This window comes from Ursus arctos, unplaced genomic scaffold (assembly GCF_023065955.2).
Source record: "Ursus arctos isolate Adak ecotype North America unplaced genomic scaffold, UrsArc2.0 scaffold_7, whole genome shotgun sequence".
Lineage (NCBI taxonomy): Eukaryota > Metazoa > Chordata > Mammalia > Carnivora > Ursidae > Ursus > Ursus arctos.
Window position 1 is genome coordinate 70,847,165 of NW_026623089.1, and position 12,407 is coordinate 70,859,571.

Here is a 12,407-nt window from a genome sequence, read left to right on the forward strand (position 1 = left end):
TCCTCAGGCACTGGCCGAAAACATTTTCACAAATAAAACGACCAACTAGCCACTCCAGACCTTCCACTGCGGTCCTCTTCAACGGGGGATGTCCCTGCCCGGAGACTGGCAAGCGTTCGTGACCTACATATGGAAAAGGGGGCCCCCGGGAGCCTCCCCCCCACCCTCAAGCCCCAGAGATCGGGAGACGCCGGCCACCCGGAGACCCCCTAAGCGTTCGGAGCGGTCTGTTCAAACCTGCGCTCGGGTTTGCCAAGGGCACAGCCTAGGGTCGTGGGTTCGAGGGGCGCGCTCACCTGCCAGCGCCCCGCCGACGCCCACCTGTGCGGCAGCGCGAAGGCCGTCTCGCTGCGGGCGGCCAGAGAACCACAGGTATTTGTTTCGCGAGCTTCCACTGACGGCGGCAGGACGACACACGCACCAAACCGTGTCTCCAGTTGCAGAGACTTTCCCGCCCGAGTTGCCCTTTGGCTTCTGGCTCGCCCCGGACTCGCGAGCTAGGGCCGTGCCATCCGTTCCCCCACAGCCACACCGGGCCCGGCCGGCCGGCGGGGCGCCCACTTACCTGGAGCGGGGCGCGCGGGCCGAAGGCGCCGCTCACGCGCGGGCTTTGTCTCGGGCGCGGTGCTCGCTGGGGGCGGCCAGACCGCGCGGCATCGCTCCTCGGCCGGGCGCGGGGCTGGGCTGGCGGGCGGGCTCCGGCTCAGCGCCCAGGCTCCCGCGCGCCTCAGCGCTCACGGGCTCGCGGTGGAGAGGCGCGCCCCGCCCCGCCCACCGCCACCGGGGTCTCCGGACCGCGTCAGCAGCCCCGCCCGGGCAGGGGAAAGACGACGTGAGGCTGGGGGCGGGGGTGCCGGAGGAGGGGTGGCGAGCCCGTGCCCCGCGCGCTACAGAAGTCACCCAGACCCAAAGTACTTCGTCTGTTCACCGCCTCGGTGCGGGGCTCCCGGAGCGTGTGCGGCCCCGGCGGCATGCGGAGCACTGGACCCCCCGACCCCCCGACCCCCGCCGCCCTCCTTCCACGTTGGTCGCGCCCACTCCGCGGCAGGGTCTCGCCCGGCGCCCGGGAGGGGCCGGGAAATCCCGCCCGCTGCCGCCGACGTCACTGATGCGTCACTGGGGCTCCCGCGCCAGGGCTCCGCGCACTCCCCGCGCCCCCCGCCTCGCGCCCAGCCCCACGCCCCGCTCGCCCCCCGGCCGGCCGCGCGCCCCCGCGGGGCCCGGCACTCCGTCCAGAGCGCGCACGCCGCCCAGGGGCTGGGGGCGGGGCGGTGGCCGTGGCGGGTGGCGGTGCGGTCGCGGGGCCGCGGTCCTCGCGGGATTCCGGCACCTGAGCCTCCCGCGTCCTCATCCGTGCCTGGGGGTTAGTTCCGGGGACCAGCCAGGCGGGGTGCGGCCAGTTTCCATCCATCCCCAAAGAATACATAATACGTCCCCAGCCCCACAAAGGAGGGCAGCGAGTGGAGAGATGCTTAATACCTGTGAAAATTCACAAGGCATTGTCTCACTCTCCGGGCGAAGGGTAGCGCTGACGTCGCCGAGCGACGGGCAAGGAAGGCACCGCCGAGCCGGCCCACCCCTTGGGGCGCGCGGGCGCGCAGCGAGCTGCCCCCAGCCCGGCAGGCGGCCAGGAAGGCGGGAACGAATTCCCAGCGTGCGTGGAGAGCAGGAGCCCTTTCCGCGTGGAAATCCTTGGCCACTCCTCATTCCTTTTGAACTGTAAGCGTTTTGCTGTAGAGATATTTTAAATCTCTTAATTATTACAGCCCTCTACCTTCAGGGAAAAACAGCGCAATTGCCGTCCATGTTCCGACTGCTGGTAAGATAATCCAGAACCTCTGGTATGGAAGCAACATTACAAGCGGTGTTAGCAAGATTGGCAGGAAAAGGAGGCCGACGTGAACTCCTTCATAGAAACAATGTAAAATCATGGCTGACAATTAGGAAATACATCTTGAAGATCTACAGTCACCGGTCTCATCCACCATCGGCAGCCACTCCTTGATGTAAATGACGCAAGGATCACTTGTTTTTTAGATCTTTGATCCCCATGGACTTGACATTTGCCCCAGACAAATGTGCAGCTTTGCTGACTCCGGGGTGTCTGACAGAATGCAAATGCAGACTTCAGAAGTGCCCACCCGGGGCCAGCAAACATCTCATGTAGATTTTTTTCACAGCTTGCAAGCGCCCATTTAAGGCACAGAATTAAACTATGGTAAAATGACTAAGGCTGTAAATATACCTACAGCACTGACCTTTTTTAAAAAGTGAGAAAGATACATGGGTACTGCATTTAAAATTCAACAAATCCAAAACTGGACTCATGATTTCTACCCCCAAATTTATTTCTTCTGTATTTCTTTTTTTTTTTTTAAGATTATTTATTTATCTGAGAGAGCAGAGTGGGAGAGAGAGCATGAGCAGGGGGGAGGGGCAGAAGGAGGGGGAGAAGTAGACTCCCCGCTGAGCAGGGAGCCCCAGGCGGCTGGATCCCAGGACCCTGGGATCATGACCTGAGCCAAAGTCAGACACTTAACCAACTGAGCCACCCAGGCCCCCCGTTTTCTCCTGTATTTCTTGCCTCAACAGCACGTCCTCCCCCCCCCCCCCCCACCCCCTTGGTTGACTAAGGCAAAAATCCTGAGGCAATGAGAAGATCCATTTATTTTGAAGCGTCTTTCCCTGAGATCACAGTGTGCTGCCTGTTTTTCACTCTCTGAAAACCACTGTTTCTTGTATTACCTCCAGTGTCCAGTTGTTTAGGAGGGCAGGGTGAGTCTGAGCCCGTTCTTCCCAAAGTGCATGGAAGCAGAAGTTCTTGGCCTGTTGTTTGAGTTCATTTTCACATCTCTTCACTTTCTCCTTATGTGACTACCTCCACTTCCTGCTCTCCTACACCATTGGCTGCCTTCTACCCTGGGCCAAATCTAGTAAGTTTCTTTTTTCTTCAAGATTTGGCTAAATCATTACTATCTTTGGGGAACCTGACCTGACTGCTCCCCACTCCCCATTTTGTCACTCTGATAAGTAGAAGCCTCTGTTAGAAAATTCACTTCATTATATCACAATCCTTCCTTCCTTTCTAAATATCTTTCCACCATCCTACACTTTGGATTATCTTCTTTGAGAGCTGGTCTTATAAATCTTTGTGTCTGGTATATTGTGGAAGCTGAAAAATGTTAAATGAGACCCCATGTTCAATGGGACATCAAGAAAAAACCTGTGTTTAATAATTTGCTTAATTTTAATACTTCTAAGGATTTGGCAAAGGTAATTTGGTGTAGGCAGAGACAATTTAGGAGGAAAATTACAAAAGCCTTAGCTTTTGAACATTATTCCTGAATAAAACGTTTGTAAGGATCAGCTGATAGGGTGATAACTAAAAACTGCAATGTATTGTCTGATATGGAGAAAATATAAGGATTACTGGATTGAAATACTGCTTGCTTCTGGCATAATTCATCCCCGAGTGATAGCCAAGGTTTTGGTCTTAAATAAGGGTCTACGTGAACTTTTTTTTTTTTTTTGGTGGATCTATAAGGAGCTATTGTAATCCCTGAATGTCCGTGTATATACAGCTCTGTCATTCTTATCATATTTTAATATTTAAGAATTATCCTGAGATAAACAGAAGAACTGTGATCTACTAAAACCGTGGACAGCCAAGGAAGTAGGGACTCTTTGGGGGAAGTCAAATAAGTTAATTCCAAGGCAAGGAGCTTCTTAGCAAAGAAGAAACTTGAGGAAAGTATGAAAGTGAAGTTAAACTAAGCGTGGGCTTCATATTCTGAGGAAGACGTCATCTAAAGAGAAGGAAAGGCAACCCAGGACTTGGTAGTTTGAGTTGGGAAGTTTTCTTAAAAACAAGCAAAGAAACAAACAAATGTGGCATACCGTCTGTCCATAGGTCCACTCACCCATCCCCTTGGTGGTCCATCTACCCCCCACCTCCCGATCCATCCATCCATCCATCCATCCGTCATCCATCCATCCATTCATCCGTTCATCAGTCCATCCTTCTTTTCCAGTAGGCACCTACTCTGCCTCATTTCAATGATACTGTCAATTGCTCAAAACGTTTAAAAATTCCTCATGGAATTTACCTGCAGAATCACAATTTTCTTACTACCTTGTAATTGTACTTTGTTTTCAACTAAAACAGTTATCAAATATTTTATTTATCAGATTCAGCTCTGAATGACTTTTAGTTGTTATCAAAACTTATATATGTTTATAGGAGAAATATTTCCCAACATTGAGTATATGCCAAATAATCAACTGTAATAACTGAAAGAAATCTAAAATGCAGGGAACATGGTAGGAAGTAAAGCAATGGGGAAGAGGGTGGCTCATGTAGTGGGCACCAGTGTCCAGCACATGTATGTATGAGGCTGGCTTTGCAAGTGATGCTTGCTCTGAGGGCCAAAGAACATGTTTGTGTATAAATGTGCACACGGTAGAAAGGGCTGCGGAATACACCTCTTCTTTCCCATCTCACTACAGGCTGTGAGACATCAGACCTCACAACTGTATTCTCCAGACCATTCTAGGAAATAAAATAGATGCCTAATTCTTATGTAACTAGGAGCACACATGAATAGGTATTACTTTTATTTATAATAAAATACTATTATGTAGAATATTATCTAGAAAGTACATAATGAAATGAGTTAATTAACTGTAATTAGGTCATATCAATAAGTATGAAAATTATAGCTTGATTCTTCTTAAAATCTCAGAAAAGATAGTTTTTATTCTTGATGCTTGAACCTGGATTCCAAGGATTTTTAAAGCTCTAGAATTCTAACAAAATTAAAATCTGGGAATGAAAAAATGGCTAATTCTTTTTTTTTAAGATTTGTTTATTTATTTGAGAGAAAGAGAGAGAGTGAGCATGACTGGAGGGAGGGGCAGATTGAGAGAATCTCAAGAATACTCCCCAATAAGTCCAGAGCCCAATGCGGGGCTTGACCATGAGATCATGACCTGAGCTGAAATCACTAGTCTGACACTTAACCCACTGAGCCATCTAGACACCCTGAGAATAGCTTATTGTTATCAGCCCTCAGACGTTTTGGTAAGACAAGTTTAAATCACTTTGGAAATGAGCCAAACTTTGCCACAAAATCTTTTCTAAACTCATCTCTCATTAACTTTGTTCATGGGAGGAGAAACAAGCTCAGCTCTTGAGTGAGAATATTACAGCCCAGCTTCAAATAATTATCTAGGCCTTTTGACCTCAAAGGACACATAACCTTGTTTAATTTCTCTCAAATAGCTGAGTTGCAATCCAGTGTCCCCAAAGTGGCAGGATATATTTTTCTGCTCAAGTCATATCACACACAATAAAATTAGTGGCATCTCTTTCTCAACTCATTGGCTGTTTAAGTGTATACATTTTACATTAGCAAATATAGCTGCTTTTTTAATTGTGGATTTTACATTGGACATAACCTGGGGGAAATATCAGATAAATACTGTAATGTGATACTCAGTGTGATACTCCAAAATACCAGTTTGTGCTGAACCTAAAACCTCTTTTGTTTGCCTTTAACCTCAATCTTGATTTATTTCAAATGACTATCTACTCTGTTCAACCCAACTATTAATGCTTTTCAGTTGGTTTTCTTAGTTAAAGGTTTTAAGCCTATAAAATTTTAAAGTGCTTTGGCTTCATACTATATGGAGTGTCATCCTGAGAAGGGGAGGATATTGAAAAATAATACAGTTGTTCAAGAATTAGGACAGATTGGGAACAAATACGGACATATTGACCCCAATTTGGGACAAGCTGGGAATAAATGACGATAATCAGTAAAGTAAGGGTAACGTGAATAATTCAAGAAGTCCACAATAGTTTCAATCTCCAAATGTTAGGCAATTGAGTTTCTTTCCTCCCTACTCATTTTTCTAAACATTGACCTTATAGCTCTTTAATTTTTGATGCTTTAGTTATAGTGTGTCTTGGTGTGGATCTCTTTGGATTTATCTTTTTTGGAACTCTCTGGGCTTTCTGGGTTTGGAGGTCTGGTCCTTACCCAGGTTAGAGAAGTTTTCAGCCATTATTTCTTCAAACAAGTCTTCTGCCCCCCTCTCTCTCTTCTTCTGGGACCTCTATAATGGGAATGTTGGTCTGTTTGATGTTGTCCTATGTGCCACTGAACCTATCTTTACTTGTTTTTTTCCTGCTCTCATTGGGTGAGTTCCACTGCCCTATCTTTGATTTCACTGATCCTTTCTTGTTCTTCATCTGGTCTGCTGGCGAACGCCTTTATTGCGTTTTTCAGTTCAGTTATTGTATTCTTTGGCCTGTGATTTCTGTTTGGTACTTTCTTATATTTTCGTTCTTTTTGTTAAAATTCTCACTTTATTCATGCCTTGTTCTCCTGACCACGGTGAGCTTCTTTACAACCATTATTTTGAACTCCTTTTTTTTAAATAATTTTTTTTGTTATATTAGTCACCATACAGTACATCCCCAGTATTTTGAACTTTTTATCAGGTAAACCACTCATCTGTTTCATTAAGGTATTTTTCTGAGATTTTATCTTGTTCTTTCATTTGGAACATATTCCTGTTTCTTCATTTTCCTTGACTTTCTGTATTGGTTTCTATGCATTAAATAAAACAGCCCCCTCTCTCAGTCTTGAAGGAGTGGCCTCCTGGAGGAGATGAACATTATTGTTCAACACTGCCCTAGCTTCTGGTTGTCTCTTTGAACCTTTGTGATTATCCAAGTGACTTACTTGTTTTTAGAGGCCTCCAGTAGTTGAGGGCGTGCCAAGACCACTCTGTGTACCTAAGGGAGGATATCAGTCAGCACCTAGATTCAGGCTCATTGGAAGCCATACCTTCAGGCAGCAGCTTTTAAGGTATACAAATATACTTCTTTAATGGGAAGACTGGAAGATGGGCATTTCTGTCTGCTCCCTCTGCACTGAGCCCTTGGGTGTTAGCCAGTTAAGAACTGTTTCTTTGTTGCTAATGTCCCATCGAACCCATGAGCACAAGCCCCACTGGCACCCAGAGCCAGCCTATTAAAGGATCTGGGCAGCAGCCACAAAAACTGGGATGCCAGGTATATACATAAGCTCCTTTCTTGGAGACACAGGCACCCTGGGACAGGGCAGAGGGAGAATATGAAGATGGTGTCTGGTGTTCTCCCTGATCTTTGGAGAGGATTGCAGTCGACCCCCTAGATGTGTTTAAATAGAAGCCTTCCCCCCTCACACCCCCCTAACACCCCCTGCCACAGCTATGAAGATAAGCTAATAGACCTTTTTCAGGGAAAGACTGGGGTTTACGCCTGCTGCCTCTGTGCTGTGCCTTGAGTGGGTAGCTGGGTAAAAACTATTTCTCCATTTGTTACAGTGCTGTGAGAGCACTGAACAGAAGCCCCACTGGCCACCAGAGCCCGGTGATCAGGTTGTCCCCTAGGTGGCAGCTGCAAAAACTGGGGCCTCAGACATGTGCACAAGCTCCTTTCTGAGAGATACCTGGAGCAAGACAGAGGGAAGGTACAAAGATGGTACTTGCCAGCCTCCACAGTCTTTGAGAAGTTTTTCAGTGGCCTCTAGGTGTATGTTATATTAAATGCCTGCCCCTCAGGCTGAATCTTTTATGATAAACAACAGGCCTCTTTCACAGAAAGACTGGTTGCGTTTCTGTCAGTTATCTCTACACTGTGCCCCAGGGGTTTAGCCATGGTGAGTCCACAAGACCCCTTTAAGATCTGTTTCTCAGTTTGCTATAATCTTGCGGTCTTGTGTATGAAAGCCCATTGTCTTTTAAAGCTAGATGTTTTGGGGTCTCCTCTCTCAGGAGCATGTCTTAAAAGGTAGGTGTCAGGTGTGGGGTTCAAACCCTTTGCTTCTCAAGGAGAAGGTCAGGGTTGTGAATTCTCTGCTATTTGTGGGTTGCCACACTAGGAGTGTGGTTTATGGTGACATTGTGTCTCTGTCTCTCCTACACATTTTGGTGGTTGTGGGGTGGTTGTCCCCCCCCCCCCCAAAGATATATGAGTTGCTCAGCTAGTTTTTGGATTTCTTTCACAGGGAATTTTCCTGTATGTAGCCATAGATTCAATGTAACTGTGGGAGGAGGTGAGCTCAGGATCCTCCTATGTTGCCACCCTGAACAGGAACACCCTGGAGTTCTTTCTTTGATTGAAAACATTAACAAGTCATCCAAAATAATGAGAAGCAGATCACCAGGTATGAGCTCTGAAGGGCTAGAATTTCCTTACTCTTCTCTTACCCTACCCCATCACCTAGCCTGGGACTTGTGCATAGCTGGCATTCAGCGAATGTAGTTGAAAGGAAGAGGTGATCTGAGATTTGCAGGTAAGGGGGGGGACATTTGGGTTGGCAGGCTTACACTGCCAGATGCTACTCCTGAGTTCTTCTGGGAACACTCTAGAGAACCCTTAAAATACCTCAGACGCAAGGCAGAATAAAAGAATAATTCTGGGGTCTTGGGCTGCTGTTTGTTGAGTTCACACACCACTTTGCAATGCCTGTGGAGAAGCTGAGGAGTGTAGACGATGCTCGTTCCTTCACTGGGCCTTTGTTCATTGATGTTCCTGCCTCGGGCATTTGTAAATGCATCATCTGGAACACATCTGCTCCCATCTTTACCTGTCAAATTTCTGTTCATCCATTTGAACAAAAAATTCACTTTCTCAAGAGGCTTTCCCAGATCCTCTTGATCTGAATTGGATTCTTCCTGTTATATTCTCTCAGAGGACCCCATACTCCACCCTAACGGCACTTACCATATTTTGTAACTGCACCCATTGTCAGTTACTGTTAGCATGCTTCTGTAACCTCCAGAAGTGCAGGAAACAACTGTGTCCTCAGCACCTAGAGCAGTGCCAGTGCTGTTGGGGGTGGGAGGGGCACATGTTTTTTTCTTTTAAAAGTGTGGTTTGCATGGTGCACTGGGTGTTATACGCAACTAATGAATCATCGAACTTTACATCAGAAACCAGGGATGTACTGTATGGTGACTAACATAATATAATAAAAAAAAAAACATTAAAATAAATAAATAAATAAATAAATAAAATAAAATCTAAAAAAAAAAAGTGTGGTTTGACCTTGACACTTCTGTCTAAACTCTATTTAAGGGTATTAAATAAAGCACTGAAATAAAGGGTATTAAAATAAAGGGCTGAAATAAAATTTTTCATAAAAAATACAATTAAGGGCCCTGGGTGGCTCTGTTGGTTAAGCATCTGCTGGCTCTGGTCATGATCCTGGAGTCGGGATCGAGTCCCGCATCAGGTGCCCTCCTCGGTGGGGAGTCTGCTTCTCCCTCTGCCCCCTTCAAATAAATAAATAAATAAATAAATAAATAAATAAATAAATATTTTAAAAATATAATTAAGAAATGAAAGGTTTTTTTTCTTAGTGACATCAATGTACGGGGGAGCTAAAGAGAGAATGTTTCTGGGTTACAAAGCAAAAGAGCCACCAATCTGAGCTCTGGTCATAAATATTTAAATTGTATAAAGAACAGGTCTTTAAATCTATTTTTATGAAATTTATTCCCAGTCTGAAGTGGCAGTGTATACAAAGATAACAGAGCTTGTGATATTTTACAGAAATGTTTACTACAACATGCATTATGAAGTGTTTCAAACATATACATATTAAGTTTCATGCTGAATAAATAATCCCCCAAATTAATTTTTATTTTTACATAAAAATATAATATTGCACTCTTAACAAGACCAGTTATTTTGCATATTTTCTCTTTAAATAAATGATGGAATTCAGCCTTAAAAAAAAACAAAGAAGACTGAGTAGTAACCCTATTCTAATAGGGGACTAATTCCAAGTTCTTGGTAGAAAAAATGAAAGCCAGACAGTAGCTGCAAATTTTTTTTTTTTTTTTTTTTTTTTAACAAAGCAAATCACTTCAACGTGAATAGGAGTAATCTCATCTCTGCACCTATCTGGACCTCAGAGTTCCAAGCTGGTCTGTGCAAACCATGATCTAAATGTGGCCCGGGAAGCGTTCTTATGGGCATATGCTGTTCCACTGACAAGCACACATGGCCACTTGCTTCCAATGGCCCGCATCTCGATGGCAGAGAGACGTTGGAATTGTGTTTTGTACAGTTTTTAAGCAGAATGTTTTAGAAAGTCTGGAAGTTACAAAAGTAGTTCTGTAAACACCATATGAATTGAATTTCCATAACAAACACGCAAGTTATTCTTAGGCAGGAATACATATTTTTACCCCATGGTAACATCCTACTGAGCTTATTTTACAGTGTTTTCGAAGCCAATAAAGCAGCACCCCAAGTAAAAATAGAGCCGTAATGGTAGAGACAGACTATGGTAGAGATTTTCAGGAATTCTGTCTTTATGGTGTGCAAATTTTCTGTGGCGTATACTTAGATTTTTCTGTTGTTCCTAGAATTCTCAGGTAGTATAGATTAGTAGAAACAGAGCGGACATGGTTTCCTATAGGAATTATTCTGCATCCTGTTGGAAACAAAGTAAGCTGTCTCCTTTCTTTTGTTATTCTGTTTTGTGGAAGAAAACACACCCTGCATATTAGATTAAATGCCTTATGTAGAATGGACTCTTAATATCTGTGCCATCTTTCTGCATAGTGGAGGCTTTCTATTGCCAATTGTTAAGTATTCAGTGCTCTGTAAATGGCAGATATTAAAATAATTATCATTGTGTTTAAATCTTAGTGATTCAAATAAGTAAGGATATTCAATATCTAGTGTTATGGATTTTAAGCAGGATTTTTATGAAAAAACAGAATGTATCTGAAATCAAATGTATGTTTGTGGCTGTCAAAAAATTCTGGTTCCTCTTTGAGTTAAGAAGGCAACTGGAAAAAAACTGCCTAACATTGAGATCCATTAGTAGTTTGTTTTTAGTATTCAGATATTCCCTAAAATGTTTGGTGCAGAGGCACCTACTGAATAATTTACTTCTCAAAGAAAGCACTTTGTAAGTTCTAACTTCTTATCCTTTTCTTTACTTGTGTGTGTGTGTGTGTGTAGGGTGAATTATCTTGGCATAAAACTTTTTAAATATAATTTTAGAGTATTTTCTATAAACAATTAGCTAGCCAATTTAAATTCTACTGGTCCTTTTGGAATAATAGAAAAAAGAAGAGACCCTAGTCCTTTCTTTAGAATACTCTTGTGGGTAAAACTTTAAGAATACAATTTTAATTCATCATGTAAGACTTACACCTTGTTGGTTAGAACATACCCACACAATCCTCTAGATTATCACTAAATTAGAACAGAACTGTCCTCTCAGGACCTTGTGAGGCCACAGAATGTTGTGCAGATGAAGAGAGCTGATCATTATTTGGATGATTCGTTTGGTCATCCTTTTCTTCAAGTTCAACCTCCTAAATCTGGTGAGGTCAACCAATCTAGTTTGGAGCTAAAGTGCTTTGGAGAAGTGGGGTTCTCTCTCATTCATCCAGCTGCATAGCTGCTAAGGAAGGAATAGAACATTGGCTGTTTCAAGCGCTGCTGGTCCTTCCGACACCAGGCGATCACGGTCCCATCACTATTCGCCGTGTACAGATGGTGGCCGTCACAGGAAAATGTAAGGCTGGCAAAAGAAATCCGTGTGTACATTACCTCTTACAATTGCGTCAGCATGTTGGTGATCATATAGAAATTAGTGTAAAGAAGCTAAGATCTGTTCACTGGAGCAGAGAGACCAACGAAATGACTGCTTACAACTCATTGGTTTCTGGGGTAATTCTACTATAGTTTAATTGCTCTGCTGGCAATTTCATGAAGCTCGTTCTAACGAGGTGATACAGAATAAAATCAGATCAAAGAGATCAGTACATTCCATTCCTTCTTTGTGCATTTTCTTCTACCACCTTGTTTATTCTCTTATTACTTAAACAACAAATACTTGAGCATAGGAAAGTTTAGATAATATAACGGTGCTACATTTTCTCTTTATAGAAATAAATGATGATTATAGGGAGATATTTAATTTCCCTGAAAAAGGAAAAGGTAAAAATGTAACATTAATAAATAATTAATTTGAGTTTGTTAAAATTTAAACTTAGTGCATTGAAAATAAATTTAATAGAGCATAATTTGAATCACTTACTTCCCATTGATTTTTAAAGTCAAATTTGTCGGTAGAACAAAGGGTAACTGGTTGTTGATCAATCTTATCGAGCATACCCCTGAAGCTATCAATCACCATTACGGTATTTTTAATAAGGAAGGAAAAAATATGGTTTCTACAATTCAAAAGCTTCCCCCTGGGCTATCTCCCAGGATACCTTCTATTAGACCTGAACTCCTGACTCAGCATTAAGCTCCACAAAGACATGGACTGTGTCTCCTTGCAAAAGGTCCTGGTCAACCTGGTATTTGATAAATGGTCAGCTGC

At 43.9% G+C, this 12,407-nt stretch overlaps 1 protein-coding gene across 4 annotated transcripts in view; it reads right to left on the reverse strand.

The window, feature by feature from the left end:
• Positions 1-10,523: 10,523 nt before the first annotated feature.
• Positions 10,524-12,407, reverse strand: part of LYST (lysosomal trafficking regulator) — a 186,874-nt gene continuing 184,990 nt past the window's right edge. For all 4 annotated transcript variants that reach the window (XM_048218849.2, XM_048218847.2, XM_057308234.1 and 1 more), the window contains one exon: positions 10,524-11,600. In XM_048218849.2, the coding sequence (XP_048074806.1) occupies positions 11,462-11,600 (139 nt within the window). In that variant the 3' untranslated portion in view covers positions 10,524-11,461. The remainder of the gene's footprint in view (positions 11,601-12,407) is intronic.